The 27477-nt window shown below is 41.1% G+C and overlaps 1 protein-coding gene across 1 annotated transcript in view; it reads left to right on the forward strand.

Moving 5' to 3' along the window:
* Window positions 1-2756: 2756 nt before the first annotated feature.
* ZMYND10 (zinc finger MYND-type containing 10) overlaps window positions 2757-27477 on the forward strand; it is a 161856-nt gene continuing 137135 nt past the window's right edge. Inside the window, exons 1-2 of the mRNA XM_069206801.1 lie at window positions 2757-3025; window positions 21074-21182. Of these exons, the coding sequence (XP_069062902.1) occupies window positions 2925-3025; window positions 21074-21182 (210 nt within the window). The 5' untranslated portion in view covers window positions 2757-2924. The remainder of the gene's footprint in view (window positions 3026-21073; window positions 21183-27477) is intronic.

Here is a 27477-nt window from a genome sequence, read left to right on the forward strand (position 1 = left end):
TCAAAGGAGGGCCCAAACCACATAGGTGCCTATGAAGAACAGGGGTGCTCCGGTCCTAGTCTGCTAACAGGTAAGTACCTGCATCCTCGGGGAACAGACCAGGGTTTTGTAGAGCACGGGGACACACACACAAGCCCACAAAACACACCCTCAGAGGCACAGGGGCGGCCAAGTGCAGTAGGCAAAGTAGGCATTGGTTAGCTATTGAAAGCAATGGAGGGACCCGGGGGTCACTTAGGGCGATGCAGGCAGGACATAGGGGGGTTTCTCTGGCCAGCCACCAACTGGGCTAGGATGAGGGCCGCCTGCTGGTCACTCCTGCACTGGTAGGTGGTTCCTCTCTGTCCTGGGGGCTGCTGGTGCCCGTGCTTGGTCCAGGCGTCGGGTTCCTTTGTTGCAAGGCAGTTGCGGTCAGGGGAGCCTCTAGATCCTCTCTCCAGGCGTCGCTATGGGGGTGCAGGGAGGTAGCCTCAGGGTGTCCACGTCACTGGAGTCTCCTAGGAGTCCTCTCTGCAGTGTTGGTTCTCCTGAACTAGAGCCAGGAGCGTTGGTTGCATAGTGTGAAGTCTCATGTTTCTGGCGGGAAGAGAGAGTCTCTTTGAAAGTTGCTTAAAAGTTGCAAAGTTGTTGCAGTTTCTGAACAGTGCCGCTGTTCTCTGGAGTTTATTGGTCCTTTAGGTGCAGGGCAGTCCTCTGAGTCCTCAGAAGTGGCTGGTTCCTTCAGATGTGTCGCTGTGCAGGTTCTTTGAGTCTGGAGACAGCCCCGTAGGGCTGGGGCCAAATCAGGTAATGTCTCCGTCGTCTCTGCTGGGCGTTCAGGTCAGCAGTCCTTCTTCTTTCTTCAGGTTGCAGGAATCTGATATCCTGGGTTCTGGGTCGCCCCTAAATACTAAGTTTAGTGGTGTGTTTAAATCTGGGGGGCAGTAGCCAATGGCTACTGTCCTTAAGGGTGGCTACACCCTCTTTATGCCTCCTCCCTGAGGGGAGGGGGGCACATCCCTATTCCTATTTGGGGAATCCTCCAAACTCAAGATGGAGGATTTCTAAAGGCAGGGGTCACCTCAGCTCAGGGCACCTTAGGGGTTGTCCTGACTGGTAGGTGACTCCTCGTTTTTCTCATTATCTCCTCCGGACTTGTCACCAAAAGTGGGGGCTGTGTCCGGAGGGGCGGGCATCTCCACTAGCTGGGAGGTCATGGGGTGCTGTAACAACAGGCAGAAGCCTTTGAGGCTTGATACCAAACTTCCCAGATTTCAGTGTAGCCATTATGGAATTGTGGGGTTCGTAACTGACTGGCTCCCAGACCATACACTCTTTATGGCTACCCTGCACTTACAATGTCTAAGGTTTTGCTTAGACACTGTAGGGGCATAGTGCTCATGCAACTATGCCCTCACCTGTGGTATAGTGTACCCTGCCTTAGGGATGTAAGGCCTGCTAGAGGGGTGACTTACCTATGCCACAGGCAGTGAGAGGTGGGTATGGCACCCTGAGGGGAGTGCCATGTCGACTTAGTCATTTTCTCCCCACCAGCACACACAAGCTGTGAGGCAGTGTGCATGTGCTGAGTGAGGGGGTCCCCAGGGTGGCATGATACATGCTGCAGCCCTTAGAGACCTTCCCTGGCCACAGGGCCCTTGGTACCAGGGGTACCATTTACAAGGGATTTATCTGTGTGCTAGGGCTGTGCCAATTGTGGGAACAAACATTTATTTTCTTAACACATAATTCATTATGAAATCAATGTAAGTGTGTTTAATTATCATTCATATAATACTCAAAAATAAATGTTATCTTCTACAGTTTCTAATTAAAAATAATACTTTCAGGTTAATGTTTATTAATAACTCACTCAAAATTAGATGCACAATGTTTTTGTTAAACATGGTATCAGAAACACTACTGGTAGACACAAATGGTTCACTCAAATTCAAACATGCACATTTTAGTTACTACATTAATTTTCTACTGAGCCTTTTAAAATGCATGTTTATTAGCTGCTGTGTGCTACTTCTGTCATTAATTAATTAATAAAAGATGAACCCTCTTAACTCCAAGAATCACATTCTCCCTTGCTCTCCAATAATGTATTTCTCCATTGACTTTTATTTAGCTGGGCAATTTTACCTGGGACACGGGGAGAATAAAGCCATTTTTGGTTTAATAAAGGAGGAGTCCCTGTCTGAATTGGGACTGTTGCTAGGTATAGAAGAAAGCACTTTAAAAAGTTTTCATGAGCTGCCCAAATGGTCACTTGCTGATTAGTAAATAAAGTCATATCGAAAATGAATACAGATGATTAAATATGAGGTTTTACTTTATTATCAAATATGTGCCTTTGCATAACGTGAACCAACAGCCAGTGTTTTTTCTCTGGGATTTGAGGCAACCCTGAGAAATGTGTGTAAATTGGACCCTCCTACCTGGGCCAAATAACCAAGGGGGCGGCATTAACGAAGTTTTATTTCCTAAAATTACAGTACTACACTAGACTAGAAATATGGGTCAATTACTGCAATATAGGCGCCATAGAAAATACTGTAAAATTGGCAGCTTTGTTGTAATGTCTTAACATTCACTGTTATGCACGCTCGCTGCTTCGTCGTGCAGGCAGTAATGAGCGCGGTTCAATTTAAGACCTGTATGGAAAGGAAAAGGTCGAGTACTATCGCCATTTTATAGCCAGGCATAGATTGACATTTGGTTTTTTTCCTACAACGAGTTTATACGGTGAGCGAGACAGGAGTTAAGTGGAAGAACACGTCGGAGCCTGGCCCTAAAATGGCCGTCTTGTTACCGTTATTAAAACTTGTGCGCAGGTTTACAGAGCTTGTTACGTACACGTGTTGACTACGCAATTTTCTGTTCCCATGGTGACAGCGTCTACCTGGATCAGTTGAAGAAACCTGCATCAACCTTCGGCGATGGAGCTTGAGACACAAGGAACCGTGCTGCTTCTAGGCGAAGCAGAAGGGATGGTTCAGAGTCTGGGGAACAGCGCGCTGCGGGACATCGGAAGTCCTGGGTAAGGAGATGGGGAGGGGAGGCGAGCTTGTCGCTGGCGAGTTTAAAGGCAGGGGTGTAAAGCGTGGACCGCCTGAAAATGCAATTTTCAATATTGATTTTGTAAAAAAAAAAAAAAAATAGAAAAGTATGGCCACACAACGTTTCTGTGATGAAAAGTTATAATTATTGTGCAGATTACAAAAGGGCAGCACATTATTATGTAAGGCGAAACATCAGACTTTATGAAACCATATGTATATTACCTTTTGGCCAGTGCTCACCCAGGTCTGATTTACTTATGGGTGCTTAAACATCTCAATGTTGAGGAGAACGTGATATATTGCGGTAAAATAGTTTGCATCTACTTCCATTATTTGTCACAGCTGAGAAGTGGTCATTTGAGCTCACGTTTCTTCGTCAGATAGCCAGCAGTTCGGCTAAAGTTGGTTTCTTATCCTTTATAGTTTTACAGGAACAGACAGTAGTTTATCAGCAGTTGCCTTTTAGCAATAGATTAGTGCACCGTGATCAATATATAAATATTAGCATGCTTATTTCTTATATATATGAGCGGTGGGATCAGAAATTGGTCCAACAACAACATAAATAATTAGCCTTCTTATATTTGTAGGATTAATAATTGGTTCAACAATGCCTACAGGCATAACAAATGCAGCCTTCTATGGTTTACAGTGTTCAGATCATTTGAATTATTTCTAGTTTGGAGCCCTTGTGGATGAGACATTACTTGACCTAAAGTAGAAATGTGTGCATATACAGAATGACAGAATAACATTCAGATGTAATCAGTTTGTAATCGTAATTGCAAAACACAATGGCCATAGGTTTTGTAAAAAAAAAGAAATATATATATATATATATATCCCTCGTTACAGTGGACGTTTCGACCATGTAATTAATAGTAGGTAATCATCAGGACAGACAATTTTGAAAAAGGCGTGTAAGGGAAGCCTACAACAAAAAACAAAACTTCAATAAGGGACGGATCGAAAAAAAAAACTAAAATAAGTAGCGGTTTAGTCCAATCTCTTCTAATGGTTGTATTTGGAAAACTGTATATTTCATTTTTATAGACAAGGGTATCCTGATTAACCATGTACTACTCTTGTTTAGAACCCCAGACTGCTATTTGTGAAGTCAAACACACACTGCTAAGAATAAGGGTTTATCAGCCAAAAATGAGTTTCAGTTTCTTTCCATAACGCTAGTGTGTTACACACAGCAAAGATTCACAAGAGTTTGGTGGACCCCCCTGAGTGGCTGATTGTCTCAAGTTGTGCTTCAATGTGGGAGCCCTTATTTCAAGTAAATGTAGTTTTTTTCATTAATACAATTATTGGTTCCCCTTGCCAGCACCTTTTGTAAGGGACACCACACATATAATTGATTTCATTAAGGACTTTCTTTTTTACAACAACAGTAAACTCCTCGTCAAATTACATATTAAATTGTTGTACACAAAACATGCCTCAGGAAGACTTATTATGGTGATACAACAAATACCTGATACTCACTCGTACCAGTTCAAGTACCCTCAAACTGTATTTTCTCTTTTTACTGCTTCATCATTCTCTCATCCAAAACTATTTTGTGTTGATGACAAGTACTATTTACAGACAGAGGGCGCTGTTTTTGCTCCAAACTTTACTGTGTTTTTTATTTTGAGAAGGTCGAAAAAATGTTACTATTCTGAGAACAAAAATACCTTTTTGACAGATAAAGTTTTGGGAAAGGTATATTGATGATATACTTGTGATCTGGAAAGGAATACAAGAAAAATTGCACACATTTAGTGATGGCTTTAACAATCTCCACTATTACCTAAAATACAAATATAGGGCCAGATGTAGCAACCCGTTTGCGAGTCGCAAACGTGGGTTTGGCATGCAGAAATGCATATTGCGAGTGGTTACCGACTCGCAATATGCATTTCCGACTCGCAAATAGGAAGGGGTGTTCCCTTCCTATTTGCGAGTCGCTGTGGGATGCAATACCGCGTACGCGGCCGCAAATGGTATCGCAGTTACCATCCACCTCAAGTGGATGGTAACCCACTCGCAAATTGGAAGGGGTCCCCATGGGACCCCTTCCAGTTTGTGACTGGACCCCAAAATATTTTTTCAGGGCAGGGAGTGGTCCAAGGGACCACTCCCTGCCCTGAAAAAATACCGAAACAAAAGGTTTCGTTTTTTTTGCAGTGCAGCTCGTTTTCCTGTCAGGAAAACGGGCTACACTTAAAAAAAAAAAACTGCTTTATTTAAAAGCAGGTCGCGAACATGGAGGTCTGCTGACGTCAGCAGGCCTCCATGTTAGCGAGTGCCCATACTCGCTATGGGGCCGCAATTTGCGACCCACCTCATGAATATTCATGAGGTGGGTCATTGCGACCCCATAGCGAGTTGCAGTCGGTGTCTGAGACACCGTACTGCATTGGGAATTGCGACTTGCAATTTGCAAGTCGCTCCGACTCGCAAATTGCAAGTCGCAATTCCCAACTTTCGTACATCTGGCCCATAGTATCAACAACATTTCTTTTGACCTGATCATCAAAGTGAATGATGGCTGCCTATGTGTGCTACCAAATTTAGGAAACTAACAGAGACCATTACTCAAATTTTCCACTTAAAGTTACCAACAAGTGCGACCCTGCTTGTGTATTTTATATGCACACAGATTTGAACTTCACAGTCAAGTACTGTGGGATTCATTTTGAGTACCAACAACTGCCTTTCTTTAGCAAAGTCACCTTTTCTGTGTGATCACTATGGGTATTTCACTTTTTTTCTGCTCATACAAGACCTGTGTCCGGTGTCACTCTGAGGTTTGGTGCCTCAGTGCATGTCCTCTGCCAAAAAAATAGTACTGTAAAAAAGTGTTTGTGTGTGTGTGTGTGTGTGTGTGTGTGTGTGTCAAGTGGGGAGGTACAAGGTAAGTAGACAAATGCATCCACTACAGAAATCTGTGTTTGGCCTGATAGCCTGACAGCCCCAGGCCTATCAGCCCTTCATCCTGCAGAGGCCAATAAAATGTGTATAAAAGCCTGAGTAAAAATAAACATCTGATCCTGATTCACAAAGATAACATACTTTTGAGAAAGTTTACACTTTTGAGTAAGTTTAAACGTTTTTGGTATTCACAAACCTTCAGTGTAAGTTATTATTAAAAAAAAAATTAAAAAATAGGTCCAGCACTACATATGGCCAACCGCTGGGACTGCAACACCCTCCCATAGAAAATATACTTTAGCATGTGGAGCTCTCTTTCTGGCCTGCAGTCTCCCTATCATGAAGTTGCAGGAAAACTAATAAGTTGTATTCTACAAGAAAATAATATTACAAATATTTTATGTCGAATAGTAAATCTCAGTTTATGTTTAATGTAGAGAAAAATAATACAGTAAAGTAATAGTAATTGTGAATTAAAAATGTGCCTACTGCAAATAAATTAATAGTATTTTTCTGAAGTTTAAGTTAAAAAAATAGGTTCACACATAAAAAATATTTTAATGTGCATGAATCATTGTTACAAGTTATGTTTAAAATTAATTTAAAATAGTTTAATTATTGTTTAATAGCATTTGTTACATTATCTCTTAAATTCGAAATAGGTTATCAAAATATTTTATAATGAGTAATAAATATGTGATATTTATATTTTTAACATTAATTTATTTTTAGTTATATTTTTAACCATTTTAATTTGTTAATCCTGAGCCCCTCAAGAGAGTGAGAAATAACAGAGTTGAAAATGACCGAGAGTGAAAATGAGTTTATACGTCGCCTGCTGGCTGTTCCAAAAACTTTCTGGAATTTCATTTGTCATTCTGAGACTGGTATACCTTATATCAGTGATTTTATAAAAAAAAAAATAGTCCCTTTTTGTTGTGGGTTGCAATCTGGGCAAAACATGAAACATCCTTCTCCAAAGCTGTAATTTTGGATTGTGTCTCTCTGGATAAAACAACAGCCATACCTTGGCTCAAGTATGTAAAACATACTTTTGTTGCATTGGGTTATTCGAGCAGCCAGAATGTATTGATAGCACCACCAAACTAGGAGTGTAGAGCATGATCTATGAATACCTTGAGATAAAACAAATGGTAAATGATAATATCAAACCAGTAGTGAGGGAACACACTGCATTGGTAACATACCGAGGTATTGAACCTTATTTATTGATTGTATGAAATGCACAGTTTAGATTTCATCTAACTGGTTTAAGATTCAATACATTGCATTTTCATTTGCATTTGATGTCACAGGTACTTAGTTCCCATATCTTCCTGCTTGTCTATATGACAAAGTAACCGCACAAAGCATCTTGACTATATTGTTTTTGTGCATGTTGTATAGTTCTCCACAGAAATTGCTTCTTCTCACTTTATTTGGAACTTTAAATTTTGGAGGTATAAAGTGACATTCTTTTTAAATCAACAGCTATCTTCGGAAAGCATGTGTGAAATATTAGAAGACATAAAGTAGCATTGCTTTTAATTCGACAGCTTCCTTTCGAAAGCGTGTGATCGACTATCATCAGTTTTATTCAATCAGCTTTGAAATTAGAAAAAAGCATGGGAGTGGCAATTATTTAAGTGCTGTTGAGCAATTGAGTCAGAGTATTTTTACTGCTTTCACTGTATTTTTTTTTTTTGTTTTTTTTTTATTATTGTCAAGTATGTATCCTAAGTAATGTGTTTTTTTTATGGCTTATTCATAGCCAAATAAACCTTATACAAATGAGAATAATAGTTGATGCATAGAATTAATTACGAATAGTTTCAATATCTTTTAATAAAATTTATTGTTACATTACTTTTTAAATTAAAAAAAAAGTTTTTAAAAATATTTGAACTATTTTTATAGGTTTTTTTTAGCATTAATTTATGTTTTTAACTATGTTAATTTAATTTAACATTATTTCCTATAGGGTTGTATTTTAAGTTCCTACCTCCCTTATTTTCTGTTTCTCTAGCAGTCGGGGGGAGGTGCTGCAATATCCGTGGTTTGCCATATGTAGTTCTCTAGACTTCTCTTTTTTTCTGTAGTAACTTATACTCAGTTTGTGCATACCAAAAAGTGATAAACATATTCAAAAGTGTAAACCTACTCAAAAGCGTAAGTTACCTTTGTGAATCGGGCCTGTGTTATTCATTGCCAAATTTCACCAAAAGGTAAGCATGTGCTTTACAAGAACATGTTATGTTATTTTTACCACCCACATAGGACAAAAAGTATGACTCTGGATAACACCATTGTGCTCTCTCTACCCTGCAGTTTAAAAACATTGCAGTTCTTTGTGGCTGGGAAAAATGACCTTGCGTTATATAGGAAAAACATAGAACCTTATTCTGAGGCTGACTGGCCGACCGTCGGCCCGCCAGCTCCGTGATGAGAAGACCGTATCGTACATGGAGGTCTTCTCACCAGGCCTGTTACGACTTTCCAACTGGGCTGAAGGGTGGGAACCAAGGTTCCTGCCCTTCAGCCCAGTGGTAAAGTTGCAGCAGCTTTGCGCCCAGTTCATAATAGACTGCAATGCCCCTGCACTTGTTCTCTTCCAACCTTTTCATGGTGGGGAAATCGCCATGAAAAGGCTGGAGGAGAACAAGGTTGTAATCAGCACGACGGTGCTGAGTTCAGTGCCGCCGTGGCTGACTACAACCAAGACCGCCTTCAGCCCGTTAGGGGTATTTGCTTCTGGCAGGGACAGCGGTCTGTAGGCGGGTCTGCCCGCCAATTTTGTAATGTGGTGGTCAGACCGCCACAGCTGTAGCGGCTCAACTGCCACCGCCGGGCTAGCGGTCTTAGGACCACCAGCCTCATAATGAGGCAGTTGGTAATAATTGTCACCCCTAAAGGGAGCTGTGTAAGCCCACAAGTCACGGTATTTAATACATAAAATATGATGTCCTTATATTTTGATAATCATATGCTCTCACGGTTAACCATTACCAAAAAGGTGTTTCCGTTGTAGAGGTAAAGCTATTTTTTTCTGGAAAAGAGGCATAGCTAAAAATAAGATTTAATATTTCTGTTTGTGGAACTTCATAAATCTAATTCAGTGGTGAAAGTAGATTTTTAAAAACCTCTTTTGGAAAAGTAACTTCAGGAAAGAAAGTAATTGTTTAAAACTAGTTTGCCTCTCAGCTCACTCCAGTTGCTCAATACACATCATTGGTGGATATTAACAACCCTTCCTCTGAAGTACAATTGCTTGGCCTCTGGGCCTGGGAAGGCAGGAGTCCTATCAAAAACTGCTCACTTAACAGGGATTTTTCATCTGGGAGAGGGCTGAAAACAGTAGGCTGAACAAAAAATAACCTTCACACCTATTTGTATGATTTGGGGGTGCTTCCTTTTATTTTTAGTGCCATTCCACACTTTCTGACTCCAACCCCAGGAGGAGGAAATAACTATTTCTTATTCTGCCAAAAGAGAGAACACCTTATTTAAATATGAGAATGGCTAAGGGAAGGGCAAGATGGAGGCTGGTGGGAGCCATTTTATCTTAAGGTTCATGGTTACGTTTGCAGTAAAGTAAAAAGAGATTGCTGCAAAATGAGGTGGGGATTTTGCAAGTAAGCAGGTGGGATTGCAGGCAATTCTCCAGTTACCCCCTAGTGCACAAGATAAGACTGGCACATTACGTCCTCTGAACTATCCTAGACCCGAAAAAAGGACAGTTAAAAAGAAGCCTCTGCCTAATTGCTGGAGAAAGCAGACTAAAAGACTCCTGACTCCTTCTGACATCCAGGGACCGTAGCAGTCCTCCCATGGCCAAGTGGTTGTTGTCCTGTTTGTATTCTTTCGGGACACAAAAGCAGAAGCACTCCAGACACAAACAGGGTCTAACTGACCACAGATCACCAGACTCTGCAGGAGCCCTGGCTAGATAGAGACCTTGTGCCTAGAAACCTGCCATGGGGACTGGAGGGATTGAGGCATGACTAGGTGAAGCCTCCTAAGTAGCTGGAGAAAAGTGGGACAAGGACAATGTGCTGAGGCTTGCCCGAGGAGAGTGTATCCATGGTGGGCAAGGAAATCAGCGTTGTCATCCTCTGAGCTTTCTTCTATGCTGAAAATGATTTTAGTTTAGTGGGACCACCAGGTAAAGGCATCCAGCCTCACAGAGCCTTGTCTGGCTACAGCTTCCAGTTTTGTCCTGCTAGTGCATTTTGCTAACTAAAAATATAGTGGCTAATAGCCTGATTTAGCGTTTGGCACACAGGTTCTCCTTCACAAAGCATGATGGGTATCTCATTTGCCTTATTACAACTGCAATAGAACGTAATGCACTGGTTATAGGGCAGACAGGATATCTGTCACTCTTGTGATGTAGCAGCCCGCCCAGCATACTGTAAATTAGGTCCCAAGTTTGAAGGTAAAAGCTTGAACTGGGGCATCTCAATGGCAAAGTATCCAAGGTGGGTACAAAATCCAGCTCTGTCCAGCCCCAGATTTTGTCATCAACATCAACAACTGTGGTGAGAGCTCAACACCTAAATTTAGTTTGGGAACTTTTAATGTATTGTTTGCTTGACTTTAAATTGTTGGTACTGCTTGAACTTACGACAGGTTTCTCTTCATTATTGCCTGTTGCTTGTGCCACAGCTGCTAGGCATTGAGCGTGGTTGCCCTTAGATCTGTGTTAAGACCTAACTAGGCTTTGCTTTTAAGTTGGTAAGGGTGCCCCCTTCCCACATTAATAAAACACTTCCTGACTATATGTGCTTTGCACAAGGTGAGGCCCCCTTACCAAAACAATTTTTACTTTCACAAATTACATACGTCAAAGAATCAAGTGAGTACATTTCAAATCAAATGAGTCAAGATCCAAGTGAGTGGGTTCAAGGGAATACAATCAAGAAATTTCTCATCAATCAGTATAAAGTCCAATCCAGTTTAGAGATTTAATAGGTCGTAATATCAAAATTTTGCAACAACATCCATGAAGATACATTCCGAGCCAACACGTGTTTCGTCATGGGGAATTCTTCTAATCCCCAGCGACTTCTTCAGGGCTCTATATTGTAAATAAATAAATGGTATTAGAAACCAAAATGCTCCGACTCTATGATGCACAATATATAAACTAGAGAAAGGTCCCATTCAAACCCGAAGGCAAAAAAGTAACTATAAAAGTGAGAGGAAAGTAAATGGAATCCAATGCTAAACCAAACTTAGTTAAACCCCCAAATCACCAACTACAGAGAGAAAAGAAGTGCTACCAGTCACCCTTCATATTAAATGTCACCGATAATAGCACTCACATCTATTACAGTGGCACGTTCACCGAAATCTCTCCTTACTATTAACACAAATCCCTATAGGTGTTATTCATGCATCAAAATGAGTGAAATTATTCGTGAAAAGTTACCGCTAATCTATACATGACAGCGTTGTCATTATCATACCTCATAAGCTTCCAATCTTTAAAATTACTGCAAGTCTCTTCAAAGGGTAGGTACTGTTCCAAAATAACTACTCGATAAACAACATACCTAATTTAGCCAAAAGAAAGCATGACATGCCAATAAACAAATTACTATTGACCGCAGTTTTGAATATAAACAGACAAGTGGAAATTGCGTGTCTTACGTCCGAATCCAAGTTTTTAAGTGACTTCAGTAAATTGAAAAAGGCGTTTCATTCTAGGCTATGAAGATAAAATATAGAAAGAAAGGGTCAGAAATGTGAATCACGCTAGCAAATCGTAATAGTTTCTAAAGCCCACAAAGTTAAGGCAAAGTTAAAGTGACCCATACTTTCTTACCTGACAATATTGCACGTCGTGTAGAGTGACAGCCAAACAATATAAGACGCCAAGATGCGAGTACGCATACGCGCGTCTGGATTTTACGGGGAATAAATCTTCCCCGGAAGCGCGAAGTCACCTCGCGCAGCAATAGAGACAATGGACTGCAGTCCGTTGTTCGAACAAAGCGTTGTTACGGAGAGCAGCGCCATATTGGAGGTCACTAACTAGACATTCCCCTATTTTTAGGAAATACGTACAATCACTATAAAAAAACCTTCTAATCGAAAGAAGGTACCAAACAACACGGAAAAAATAAGTGAATGAGAATATCGGAGATCAAAAATTAATAAAGCGCCATTATATACTCATCGTACAAATCCGCATTGTATATGTCAGATGGAAAACAAGATTCACGTCCTATAAATACAATTGCAAAGTATCCCAAACAAATAAATTGGTGATTTATCACTGCGACACTCACCAAATAATAACTACAATTTGAAAAGGGAAAAAAATCACATAAAGTCCTAACAACTGATAAATAATGTCACCAGGTCGTAACAAAACACCTATGTCTATTGGCAATTGCTGCCATCATAATTGTACTCAAAGAGACTTTCCATATAAAAATTGTAAATCTGAGAAGAAGGCCAATTGAGAAAGTGTAAGTGGAAGTGCAAAGGTTAATGAACAGTTAAAGTTAAGACATTAACCACTGTTGGAATAGTACTCGAGTGTGAGAATTTTGGTTAATAATTCCCAAATTCATACAAAACAGTTGAAATAAAATACAATCATATCCATACATGATACATATAATAACTGGTTATTGTCTCATTTGCATTAACTGCGATCCCCCAAAAAGAATTCCAACTCTCTGTCAGAGTTAAGACCCGATTCTACAGCTTTTAATCTCATTATCCAAGTTGCCTCTTTCCTGCGTAGCATTAGTTCTCTATTGCCTCCTCTCGGGTTACGGAGAACATGTTCCAGTCCAAAAAATTTGAAATTCTTATGTATCGATTGTGCATTACAGGATAAGATATGGGCAACTATTGGATATCTCGTGTCCCCATTTTTGAGCATTCGCATATGTTCACCAATTCTGGTCTTTAGCGGGCGTATAGTACTCCCTACATAGATACGTGTACACTCGCATTGTATTACATAAACAACAAGAGTAGTGTTGCAATTGATCATAGTACAGATTTTGTAAGTTTGCCCATTCAAAAAGAATTCTTTAATCCCATGGCATGCCCAACGACACGTTCCCCAATTACCACATTTGAAAAAAACAATCGGTTGTGTAGAAAGCCAAGTTCTGTTAGAGGAAACAGTAGTGAAACTAGGACTCAAAATATTTTTTTAAAGTTTCACCTTTACGGTATGTGGTGGGAACTCTTTCTGGTATTAAATTTTTAATTGACTCATCCTGCGATAGTAAATGCCAATGTTTAGCCATAAACTTCACTAAAATCAAAGAAGCATCATTAAAATCTGTTATAAGGCGTACCTTGTTTGATTCATCAAACATGTTTCTACGAGTCCCAGTTTTTAAAGTATCAATCCTGTTAACATTTCTACTTCTTAGTTGTGCCTTCTTAATCATTTTTTTGGAGTAACCACGTGCTCTAAATCTTTTACCCATATCACTCACATGATATAAAAATTCATCATCCAAACTGCAATTACGTCGTGCTCTCACCATTTCACCAAAGGGAATGGAAGCTATTTGATGTCGCTGGTGAGCACTCGCAGCATGTAAAATAGAGTTACACGCTGTGGCCTTTCGGAAGAGTCTACTCTGAATTTTGTTGTCCGCAATAAAGACCTCTATGTCTAAAAATACAATCTTTTCCGCACTGTATTGGTATGTAAATTCTACATTCATGGCATTAGAATTTAAGAAAGTGCAAAATTCTAGCAATTTTTGTTCTCCACCAGTCCAAATCATGAAACAATCGTCTATAAATCTACCCCAAAATAAAATGTTGGTTTGCCATTGAGTGGATTCAGAGCCCCAAACCCAATTGTGTTCAAACCAACCCATGAAAAGATTTGCATAGGAAGGAGAGAACTTGGAGCCCATTGCAACACCCCGTTTCTGCCTAAACCAATTGTTGTTAAAAAGAAAAAAAAATTGAGTAAGAATTACATCAATCATTTCAATTATCATTACAGTATGTTGCCACAGGCTTGCTGATCTCTTGGTTAGAAAAAAACGAATAGCTTCCAATCCTAGTTCGTGTTTAATACAAGTGTAAAGGGATACTACATCAAGCGTGACCAACAACATATTCCTATCCCAATCAACATCGTTTAGAATGCTAAGAATATGAGTAGTATCCTTGATGAAAGATGGAAGATTACACACTATTGGTTGTAAAAAACAATCAACAAATTCAGAGAGTTTTTCAGTTGGACCTTGTAAACCTGAAACAATCGGTCTGCCAGGTGGAAAAGGCAGACCCTTACGAACCTTGGGCAATGTGTATAAACACGGGTATCTTGGGTGAGTAACCTTTCAATACAAATATTTATCTTTGTTCAATAATCCCTCTTGTTGCCATACATACAATTTCTTATTTGTCAAATCAACCAGATTAGGGATGGGGTTGCCAGTAACTCTCTCGTAGCATGCCAGATCATTCAGTTGTGACAAGATTTTATTGTCATAGTCTGTCTTATTCATAAGAACAACATTCCCACCTTTGTCTGCTTGTCTGACAATGACCTCCTTATCTTGTTTAAGACTTTCCAATGCAAACGATTCATCTGGACTCAAGTTTTTGGAGAAATGTCTGTATTTGTTCTTTGCCATGTACTTATCATAATCTTGGCAAACTAGGTCAAAGAATCTGTCAAAAATATTCAAGCCACAAGATTTTGGAGTCCAGCAAGACTTTCTTTTTAGACCACTAGAAATGGTTCTATTGTGATCAAGGTCCAGATCATGTAATATTCTGGAACCTGACTATATGTGCTATCTGCATTTATTAACTAGGATTACATTGATCCCAACATAGTTCCCTGTATCAGACTGTCTTTATATGCAAATATGCAACATTGGACCTATTCTTGATCCTATTAATATTTAAAAAATACTTAGTTTATTGTACTCTCATACACATTTCAGATTCTATTACTCCTAAAATATACTTTCAAATAACAAGCTTTTTATGTGTCCTGTAACAGAGGCCTTTCCTCTCCTTCTAGAATAAGCCTGTGATGAAAGTAGGCAAAAACAATTATAACAATGCTTGAATAGCTGCTCTAAGCCGTGCTAGTCCTTTATTAACAGAGACAAGTGCAGAACCATTTAACCTTGTTCAATTTTGTGTCAATGTGACTGAAGATATACTGATTCCTAACGGTAGATCCACTTTTCACTTATGGTTAGTTATACAAGGGAACAAGCAGCCTGTGACCTTTCTAACTAACTGTTATAGCTCATTCCACAGTGATAACTATACAAACCTGCCTTTATGTGCTGTTGTACTGCAAAGTGTGATCTATGCAAAGGATTATGAGAGCTTGTTTACACCTTTTTTGTCTGCCACTTGCATCTCATTCGTATTTTTAACTTTTCCTTAAATTTTCTATTTTCTTTGTTTATGGTCTTTAAAAGTGCTGTTTCTGGACACACCCTGGCTGTGACTGCACCAGAAAATTCCTTGCAATAGTTTTTTTCTGTTGTAAACAAATTATCTTCATCATTTGTAATGGACACGTAAATCGTGAAGGGATTGACATGCAATGAAAAGGGATTAGGGGTAGGAAGAAAATAGCAATGTTGACCAGCAAGTGAACGTTCAAAAATAAGTGTTTTCATATTCTGCTCTGGCCTGAAACATTCTACCTCTGACCTTCTGGAATTAGCATTGTCTCAATATTTGTATGGTCTCAGTATCATTTTACCCATACTGTGCAAATTCCTAGTGGAATTCTAAATGAAGAGTCAGTCTGTCCTTCAGATAGTCTGTAGCAGCCCTATGTATAACTTTATGTATCCAAGTCTAGGCCTTACAAGTTATTCTAACTTGGAAAAACTGCCAGTGCATTTCCTGCAATATAGAGGTGATGTAATCTTTCTTGCAGAGGTCTGCCATTATCATTGGCTGTGATGTTTTTGCCACCTCCAATATCCTAAGGTTACATGTAGAACACTTACATTTATAACATTACCAAAATCTAACTTAGATCCCTTACCAGCCTTTCAAATAACTTCTCCATGTTTTTCTCCCACCAATAGTCAAATCCTACCTAAAAGGCTGTTATGGTAAGTAGTGGATGCCACAGCCAAATCTGAATTTGCAGTAAGTGAGATCCTCTTGTAAAAGATCAAAGTAGCTCAACTTCATCCTCAATGAGAATTTTTCAAACACTCACATTAAAGCCAGAACTGTTCAGTTAATTTTTTTTTCTTAAGCGTGATGATAGCCATGAGAAATTCAGTTTTGTTTCCTTTCAGGCTCAGATGGTTTATGTATATCCAGCCTAATTTAATTTTAATATTTTCTTTATTGTACACAGCATTTTGCTAAATGGATTTCTTGGCACCAACAGGTTAACAGACAAAAAATGACTTCAACATTTTCCTAAAAGCAGCATAGAGAGAACCACTATTGGCTTAAGGGGGAGGCTGTGCTATAATTTTGATCATAAATGCCTAAGAGATCTGTGACCGAATAAGTAGTTGAAATTTTTTTCTGTGACCTTCAACATGTCCTGATAACACAAACACCACTTCAGTGTTATCAGCTTAGATATTAAATTTCATGTTGTCATCCAACAGGTCATGCGATTAACATGACCAGTGGGTGTAGGAGGCTGGCCTGGTGTGTGGTGGGTACCTATGGTACTTATACCTTATACCAGGTCCAGATATCCCTTATTAGTGTAGAGTAATCAGTGTCTAGAAGCCAGGCTTTCTACAGATAGCTGTGGTTGAGCAGCCAAGGCTTATCTAGGAGACCTGCAAAGCTCATGCAATCCCACTGTACGCACACACATGAAAGAAAACACTCAGCTCCTCATTACGAGGCTGGCGGTTATGAGACTGCCAGCCTCGCAGTGGCGGTCCTACCGCCACGGAGACAGCGGTAAGGACCGCCACATTACGAGTTGTGAGGCTTGGCAGACGCCAAGCCTCCACAACTCCGCCTGGCCCATCGATGCAGTCACACCGCAACGGCCGGCGGTGAGCCCTTCCTATCTGTAGGCAGGCCCCAGCTGCCATCCGGATTACAAGGCTGCAAACTGCCAGGCTTTCCGTGGCGGTCACCCTGCCACGAAAACCCTGGCGGTCACGCACCCGGCGACAGGAATCTTCATTCCTGTCGCCGGCACACACATACATACATGTCCGCACACATCCACCCCATCCGTCCTCACACACAAACCCCCACACCTCTGCACGCATGCATACACATACACTCCCATTCAGCATACGCATACATTTACTCAGACACACCCACTCACTCACATTCATCAACACAGACACCCCCGTTCACAGGCACATACACGCACGCATTCAGCACCCCCTCTGCAAACATGCACACACCCACCCAAACACACAGATTCCCCTCCCCTTAGGATGGCCACTTACCTCCTCAGTCGAGGGGGATGTCCAGGAGGGGATGGGTCCTGTTGGTCTTCCGTCGCTGCCACCACCATGCCAGCAGGACTCCGGCAAACTGTATTATGGCTTGTAATACGGCGGGCGGAGTCCTGCTGGTGTAGCGGTGCCGGCGAGGGACCCGCCTCTGCAGCGCCGACCACCAGCACGACTGCTGGCTGCTTTCCGCCTCAATGATGGCGAAAAGCAGCCAGGACTTGTAATATGGCGGTCTGGCGGGTTGGGCTCTGGCGGTCAGGAAAATTGAGCTCTAAAGTCCAAATGAGAGCCGCAGTGTTACAAACATAAAGGTACTTTATTTTGGTGACACAAATACCAAAAATACCATAGAGACTATACTCCCCTAGGAGGTAAGTAATACACAAATTATAATCACAATAGTTCGAAATGGGATTAGGGGGAGCACTATATGCTAAGAATGTGGAATGCGAAAGTCGGTCCTCCACCTAGGCAAGTGTAGTGTGTAGAGTGGAACTGGGAGTACTAGGAACACCCAAAGGTAATTACTACAGCGCACCCCAGCGACCAGGAAAACAGGAGTAAATCACAGTCATTTTCCCAGATCACACACAGAGAAGAAAAGAAGAACTATGCAAAACCCAGAAGAGACTGCAAGACACAAACAGTGGATTCTTGGACAAAAAGACCTGTGGAAGAAGGGGACCAAGTCCAAGAAGCACAGAAGAGTCCAGGAAGAGCAGGAGCCCCTGCTAACCTGGATGAAGGTGCGAAAGATGAACCGCCGGTGAAGAAGAAAAGTCAGCATTGCACCCAAGAAGATGAATTCTGGTTCCTGGAGGGTGCAGGTAATGTCTGACGGTGGGTGGAAGGTTGCAGTCGGGTTTGCGTGGTCAGTATCCGCTAACAAGCCTCGGCACATGCAAAGCTCGCAGTTAGAGGAAATGACTCTGCCGGGGATTTGGTGGACTCTACCCAGGAGTGAGAGTCAGAAGGGGCCCTCAGCAACTCAGAGAGCCTACAGAAGACCAGGCAGCCTGCACAGGAGTCCCACAGGACAGGGACAGGAAAGTTGCAGAAGAGGCCCATGCAGCACTACGACAAAGACTTCTGCGCCGCTGGAGAACCACTCAGGAAGCTGTGCGTCGCAGGATACAGTGCTGGGGGCTGGAGCTTTTAGATGCACAAAGATCTTGAAGGAAGGATGCCAACAAGTCTTGGCATCTGCAAAAGATGCAGGGCACGGGGGTACTGTCTTGCGTTGGGAGGCAAGGTCTTACCTCCAATAAAGTAGACAGCTGGAAGAGAGGACCGTCGGGACCACTTCATTCTACCACCCCTGATGCAGGATCCACGCAGCTCAGCAGGAGATGGGCTCCATGCAGCCGGTCGTCGTCGCAGTTGATGCCTGCAGAAGCAGGGGAGTGACTTCTTCACTACAAGGGAGATTCCTTCTTCCTTCTAATACAGGCAGAAGACAGGCTGTCCTCAGAGGATGCACGACTGGAGTAATGGTGCAGTTACTGGAAGGAGCAGGAGATACAATGTTGCAGGGGGCGTCTTGCTTCTTTGTTGCAGCTTGTAGGATCCTGAAGAGTCCAGATGCAGTTTCTTCGGTCAGAAGTTGAAGTGGAAGATGCAGAGGATTCCTGCTGGAGTCTTGCAATCCAAATCTGAGGAACCACCCAAAGAAGAGACCCTAAATAGCCCTGAAAGGAGGATTGGTCACCCAAGCAGGTGAGCACCTATCAGGGGAGGGTTCTGATGTCATCTGCTGGCATTGGCCACTCTGATGCTCCCAGAGTTCCCTGCCAACCTTAAATCCAATATTGCCAAACCCTGGGGCCCTCCGGAGGAGCTCTGAGCACCACCCTTGGGGTGGTGATGGACAGGGGAGTGGTCACTCCCCTGTCCAGTTCCGCACCAGAGCAGGGACTGGGGGAGGGGGCCCTGAACCGGTGTAGAATGGTTTATGCAAAAAGGGCACCAATTGTGTACTTCAAAGCATTTCCAATGGCTTGGGGAGGCTACCCCTCCCTAGCCTGTAACACCTAATTCCAAAGGGAGAGGGTGTAACACCCCTCTCCCAAAGAAAATCCTTTGTTTTGCCTTCCTAGGCTCGAGCCTTTCAAGCAACAGCAACAACAAGGAGGGCAGAAACGTGTCTGTGAGGTGGCAGAAGCTTGGGCTGCCTGGAAACCCTCAGAAGGCTGGAATGGCAATACTGGGGGTCCTCTACGGAGCCCCCCGGAGTGCATGGAATCATACAACCGATGCTTGCAAAAGCCTTGGGGTATGATTCCAACATGTTTGATACCAAACATGCCTATGTTCGGAATTACCTTTATGTAGCTGGACATTAGTAGTGACCTATGTCCAGTACACGTGTATAATGGCGTCCCTGCCCTCAGAAAGTCCATGAAAATGGCACTGGAGTTCATGGAGTCACCTCTGCTAGTGCAGGGGTGCCCTCACACACAGGTACTTTGCACCCTGCCCTCTGGGCTAGAAGGCCTGCCATAGGGTGACTTATAAGTGACCTGGTGTAGTGAAAAATGGCAGTGAAAGGGTGCTTGCACCTTTTCACGCAGGCTGCTATGGCAGTCCTGCAGAATCCTTTGTATAGGCTCTCTCTGGGTGGCAAAATATATGCTGCAGCACATAGGGATCCCCTGGAGCCCCTATGCTCTGGGTACCTAGGTACCATATACTAGGGACTTATAATGGGGCACCAGTGTGCCAATTGTGGGTGAAATACAGAGTTTTGGGAGAGAGAGCATAATCACTGGAATCCTGGTTAGCACGAACCCAGTGAACACAGTCAAGCACACCGGCATCAGGCAGAAAAAGGGGGTAACCATGCCATTAAAGAGGGTACTTTCCTACAATGGGCGACGACAAAGATTAACCCATCTTCTAGGGCCCTGCAATCACATACGTTAGCTTTTAATAGCCTACCATGCAGAAAAAGAAAATAACTGTTTTGCTGCCTCTTTCAACATTCCTCTTGGGTCCCCTGTCTCATGCTGAAGAAAGAAAGGGTCTTCAAATAACAAAAAGGTGCAGAGATAGTTTCAATACCTTCTAAAAACGTATGGTTTTAGCTTACAATATATTACACACTGCACACCAGAAATAAAGTATGCGCTGAGATGATTGTGTTGTACAAAAAATATTCTGTCTCCTGCAGTACTTGTCTGTGGATGAAGCACTGTTTGGACAGTGAAATCCTGTGTATATGACTGCTTTATCCTGGGGGAAATGGGTTATAATGTGACTTCTGTTAGCATATTTGAATCTGTGAGTACGATTGTTCTACCCCATTTAGGAAAGCATCTTTTAAATCATTTTAAGACCTTAAACAAAGACTCCCAAACCATTGTATGTGCTCAGGGGCATTTTTAACCAAAGTCGGAAGTGTCACCTATTAAGATAAAGTCAGTGGTCTATGGGACAATCCACAGTGTGAACTCTGTTTCTAATTAATCCACTGCCTTGAACATTTTCTTTGGTCAGAGATTGTTGCTCATAGCAGAACTTTATAACCCTTATCCACTGATAGCTTAAAAGTGGTAGATTAAGCAAGGACTAGGCGTCCCTTCACTAGTGTAAGCCCAGGTGTCTCGTGACTTTAGGTCAGTCATTTCCACTACATTTCAACAAATTTGTTACCTTTTACTCCTCTGTTTTCAGGTGGTTCAGGCAACACGAATATATTGAGAAGCTGAACATGCAGGCTATCTTGAATGCATCAGCGACCCAGGATGAGTATGTTAAGGAGCTATTGGTGACTTATGAAAAGGTAACACTAACCACATCCACACTTCTGGCAGATCTCAGATATGCATTTGAATTGATTATGGCTACTTATCTACCACAGTCACTAGTTTTGATTGTGAAATTTGATTTAGAATGGTTTAGTTTCTAAGTGTGTGTGTGTTTGTGTGTGTGTGTGTGTGTGTGTGTGTGTATATATATATATATATATAAATATATATATATATATATATATATATATATATATATATAATAATATAAAACTTTGGTACTCGTTTCGAGTTTGAGTATAGAGGAGATTAATTACACAAATGCGTATTTGACGATTATATTAGAATTAACAGTGTAAGAACATATATGTAAGTTATCAACATGTGCACTATTATTATTATTATATTGTGTATAGAGTAGAGACTTAATAAGTGTCAGGGTATAGATTTCATCATGGTGAATTACACTAACTATTCTAACTGGACATTAATTTTGTTGCTACAGGCATTGTTATGCTGATTTTGGGTCATTTGTAATTGTAAACGCACCTAATGTGTCTTAAATAGGAATCTCAACTGTAGTGTATATTTTTTCTTCACCTAATGTTGAATGATTGCTTTTTTCAAAATTTCACGAATGAAATTTTATTATATTTGTGTTTTGGTTAGTGGCTAATGGGATCACATGACATTTAAACAGAGCCAAGATGGCGACCGTTAGGCAGACGAAGGCGGTTACGCCGAAACGCGTTCATGTATGTAAATAAATCATATAACTTATCGTGCCTGTGGAGTGCCGTCCTTCCGTAATCTAGGAGGAAAGTGTGGAGATTTTGACGGGGTGGCTCGCGTCAGTTGACAGGCACCGCTGACGGTCAGGCGCAGGAATGGCACGCTGAATCGGAGTGTGTATATATATATCATTTGTTGTTCTGCTTTATTGTTAACTTTGCTGTAATGGTATGTTTTCTTGATAATACTTGCATTGTGGTCACTCGCAGAGTACGGTCTATGCTTCACTGCCGTAGATGAGTTGTTGAGAATTCTGCACTTACGGCAAGCAGTTTTGTTTAACGTATTAATTAAGATGTTATAGCAATCAATACTGTTTTTATTAACTAGTTGAGAGACTAAAACATATTTAGGATTGCCACATATTTTAAGATTATTTTATCTGAGTTGTATTAAAAATGTCTACCTTTTGGAAACAGTTTTCCACTGCTGCCTAATTTCTTTTGGCAGGTCGCCTTACAGTCATGTATTTAAAAACACATCGCAAGCTCCCCCCCCTTACTACTACAAGTGGATACCCTTTGTGTAAGCCAGAACACTCACTGTTTGATATGTGTTACAGGAACTTGAGTTTAGTAATCCATTAATCTGCTATGGGCAAAATCACACCGCTTTCAGCAGTCAACCCCCATTCTCTTCTCTTCTCTGTGAAGAAAGGTCAGATAAATGCAAATATAATTTTGAAGTTTTAATTGGGTCTAGGACTCCTCTTTAGTGGCTGCCTAAGTGTCTGTCAGTGTTATAATATGTGTTTTATTTATTTAATTATATTGATGGGATGGTTGAATATTTGTTTCTCTTTTAAAATTATTTGAACACATTATAGGGTTATGTTTTACACACACAAAACAATAGAAAATCAGCAGTTATAGTTATACTTATAGTTATACTTATGTTAAGAAATTAGAACGCATGGCCTAAAGTTACTTAACTGCACAAGTTATAGTTTCTTCAGATAAATATAACTAAAACTGCTGAATTTTTATGGTTTTGTGTGTGTAAGACCCTAAGTATAATGTCCCTATAACCTTTGTTTTTTTGAGTGAACGTATGTTTTATTTTTTTTAAATACATTTTTGTACATAATTACCATATGTTAACACAATCAAAGCTGGCAATTTATTCCCATAAGGGGTCCCTCAGAGACCCTCCATGTTTCTTATGGAGTCGGGATACAGTATATCTCTATCCTTATCCCGTATGTTTTAAAAAATTTTTTTTTACATTTTTTAAAATTTATTTCTCCCGGGGCCCAGCCATTGAACAAAATGGCGACCACAAATTTTCTTTCAGGTTGCGGCCAGTCAATTAGGGCCTTGCTTTTGGTGTTCGGATCTGTGGGTAGCATTTTTCATGCTCCCGCCCACTGGGAGCGGACTTCATGTTTACTCCCACTTGGTGGAGGATACGAAAAGGCTCCCGTCAAGTGAGGGCAAACACAGACTTCCTTTCCTGCGCAAATGCAGACTGGGAAACTGCTATGTTCCAGAGATGAGCACCCTGGGACATAGCACATGAGCCGGGCCAGGGGAATGGATTCCCCAGGGCCATTAATGGCTCAGGAAGTGGGGAGTCACATGACTCCCCTCCACTTTTTCATATTGGCTGGGCCCTGAAGAAAAGGGTCACAGGGGCCAAAATAGGCCCAGGGTGGGAGGACGCATGCTTACCTTTCCCTTTACTATGTGGCTGGGCCTGGGGAAGGGGTTCCCACATGCGCCCCCTTTGGGACCTAGCTCACCCGGAGGCCTTAACAAAACAAGTGCAGGAGCCCTTTAAAAAAAAAAAAATGTTGACTCCACCACCAGGCCAAGGGCGTCAGGGTATTCCTCCCCTTTCCCCTTGTGTCTTTTTTTAACTTTTTTTTTTTTTTAGAACTCGGGACAGGGTCCAAAGATCTAAGATGGCTGCCACTACTTCATGATTGAAGTGGAGGCAAACAATCGGATCTCAGTTTGAGAAGTCCAGATCCACATCCAGATCTATATAGCCTCTGCATCCCTAGATATACAACGTTTATTTTTCATTAATTACTCTAAAACTACTGAACAGATATACACCAAACCCCCAAAACACTCTTTCTGGACATATATCCAGCTTTCTGCCAAATTTGGTGTAAATCTGTTCAGCGGTTCAGGGTGTAGCTGTCTAGAAGTTTCCTATGGTAAAATGAATGAGGAAGAGGAAAACATGTTTTGGGAGCCCGCTCTTTTCTCGGCCTCTGCTTGACGGATCACCCAAAAACTTTCCATGCACAAACTAGGCAAAAAAGAACACTTGCTTTGAAAGTTTTGTGTGATTCGTCAAACGGCACCAAAGTTATTAGCAACACAATAAATGCACCTCTTATAGAAACACAATCCTATAAAAATATCAGATTAATGCATGTAAATACATACTATCCGTACACCATACCGCTGTGCCTTTCAAAATGTCCGAACACCAAAATTCTGATTTCTTATTCACATGCGCGTGGTTGATATTCCACCCTCCTTCTTTCATTATTATCCTGTAAGCTCCACTCCACTCTACAATTTGAAACACATTAAAAAAAATGAAATTGAAAAAACACAAAAGTCAAGGATAGATTATAGTTACGAAAGCTTTGTTAATTATTTGTATGCCAAACCAACCTAAACTACGCAAACATTAGAAATTCGGAAGTTATAGTTATACCTTAGTTATAATTTGCGCTGCACCCAAAACTTAGTATGACTCGAGCACCATGGTACAGAGTGTTGTGAACTCGCTAGCCAAACTACATAAATTGTAAGGTGCCTTGCTTCCATGTTCAGTCTTCTCATAAATATTGTAATTTGAGATGTCATGAATTTGCTATAAATGCTATGATTTAACATGCTAAAGGTGATGTAATATTAAAGGGTATAAGCTGTGTATGGGAAAGGCACGAGTTATAGTTAATGTAGCCTGGCTGTCCTTTTTATTTCCTTAATTACAAAGGTGCTTGCGGTGATCGTATCATCTTGTATTTCCTCGTGTCTCTACTGGGGACATGGAATAGTGTGACATCATTACTATGAGGTCATAGTGTTCTATGTTCATATGAAGACCGTTGTTTCCTCTGTGCCCCTCCTGTAAGAAGACACTTTTCCTTTGCTCCGTATCACAATAAATGAAGGGAAATACCACTTGAAGTTTCTTGTGTGCCTCACTTCAGTGGCGACGAGGGTGAAACTTGGAATGAACTAAACCAAGGCACCTCCGTGCGCTTATTGGTGAAGGTATTTGACCAAGCCTCAGTGAAGCTCTTTGCGTCTGTGCAGACCGTTTGCTGTTGATGTTCGTTTGTGACTTTGTTGGACGCATCTCGTCAGAGGTGACTATCTGGATTTTGACGGACTTTCCATTTATGTGAGTTTTGTGGAGCTTTTATTGGATCGCGGGGCACAGAGATTGTTAATTTTAACAAGCACTACATGTGTTAACAGCGTGGCTTGTTTGTGCCGCGCTGCGCGAGCGCTCGTTACTTATTTACCGAGAGCGCTTGCTGGTTTGCAGGTTTTTGGGGCAAACTGTGTTTATTTTTGCCGGCGCGTAGAACTGGCAAGGCCGTTATTCGTAGCATCTTTCTACAACAGCAACGCACGGCATACACGGCTGTTGCCATGGCTCCGGCACAGCGTGTGTAAGAACGCACATCGCGTGTGAGTACATCAACGCAGCTGTTTGGACACGTACATTTTTCCATCATACCGTCTTTTCTTACCTGTTATCGGACACCAAAACCAAGAGGTTTTTCCTGCTCTGCTTCCCAGAGGGATCCTCAATCTCTTACACTCGGCTCAAAGAATAGAGATAGAAAACGGACTTTGGTCAAGAAAAAACAAAATAGAAGATGGACTTGGAGATTTAACTCTTCCTTTGATGCTCAGTTTGGCCATTTTCTATTAGGGACATTAACATTGAACACAACAATGTTGAATATGTTCAGTATTTAGTACAACAGTGAAAGTATATGAACAATATAAAAACAGTATAAATAAATAAATAAATAAAAAGTATAATATATATGTTCTAAAACAGGCAGAATGTTATACCTCCAGCGCCCTTTCTACAAGACACTGGGGATCCGCCTCTTGAATGGAAACTTTGGTTACGGTCGTTTAAAGCATATCTTGGTGCCATTGATGGTCATAAGTTCAGACCGGAAAGAAAAAAAAGCTTATTGTGTTATCATTTGGGAATTGAGGGCCAGAACATATTTGATCATCTTCCAGCCTATGAACTTGCTGAAGAGGACGAATTAGATGAGATTGAAATGGCAATTGCTCAATTGGATAAGTATTTCAGTAAAACAGAATGTTGTGGTCCATCGCTACAAATTCTTCACAAGTCCCCAGTGAGAGTATTGATACTTTTATTACTGCATTAAAGGTGTTTACAGCTAAATGCAAATTTGAGAATTTCAGTTCTCAACTCATCAGAGATCAACTTGTTGCTAGGTGTTTTTCGAAAAGAATTCAAGAGAAGTTACTGACATGTAAGGATCCTTCGTTAAATAAAGCTATCGACATTGCCAAAAGCATTGAATGTTCCATGGAAGATGCTAAACAATTAGAAGCTTCCATGGTCAACACAACCATTTCTGGAGCAGTTGTAAATACGCAAAACGATAACAACAATAAGCGTTTTGAGAAAAAACAGGACAATTCATTCTTTAGAAGCAAGGTCAATCAGAAACCAATATGCTACAGATGTGGTTCTTCAGTGCATGTATCTTCGTTTAATAACTGTCCAGCTATACACCAACAATGCAGAAACTGTAGCAAAATGGGACACTTTGCGAGAGTGTGTAGAAGTGCAAAAAAGAACAATGTTCGTTGTGTAACAAGTGGTGACACTGAGAATATTGTGTAAGAACAAATGAACGAATATGTGTTGGTGGTTAAAGATTACTCTAATTCCAACAAAGTTGTTGTTGATCCAGACATTGATGCAAAAATTGATGAGAAAAAAAAATAGATTATTAGTAGATACAGGGGCTCGCATAACCATAGTGGCTCAGGAGATATACATGGAGAATTGGATCTCTAAAATTCTCTATCCCCCAGATGTTTCCACTGTTGCGTTTGAAGGTATCAAAATTGATCTGATGGGTTACTTTTGGGCCTCGAGGACCATTTTTGATAAAACGCTACGGGTAAAATCTATGTTGCCAAAAAGGGTATCAATGTTCTAGGACTACTTCATCAGGCAGAATTTAATTTGGCTATCAAGCTGGGTCGAGACAAACCTGTGGTCATAGATGAAGAGAGTTTAAGTCCAGTAACGTTGTTTCCAATTCAGCGGAGGTATGGCAACAGAAATCTAACAAATTATTTCAAGAACAACTGGGTAGGATTACTAATTACTCTCACACAATAAAACTCAAACATAACGCTGTCCCAGTCAAGCATAAGCTAAGGTATGTACCTCTGAGTGTGAGGTCTGAATTGTCTAAGCTGCTAAGAGAAATGTGTGAACAGGGTGTGATTGAAAAGATTGAAGCAACATTATGGTTATCACCCATAGTTCTAG

The sequence above is a fragment of the Pleurodeles waltl genome, chromosome 9 (assembly GCF_031143425.1).
Source record: "Pleurodeles waltl isolate 20211129_DDA chromosome 9, aPleWal1.hap1.20221129, whole genome shotgun sequence".
Lineage (NCBI taxonomy): Eukaryota > Metazoa > Chordata > Amphibia > Caudata > Salamandridae > Pleurodeles > Pleurodeles waltl.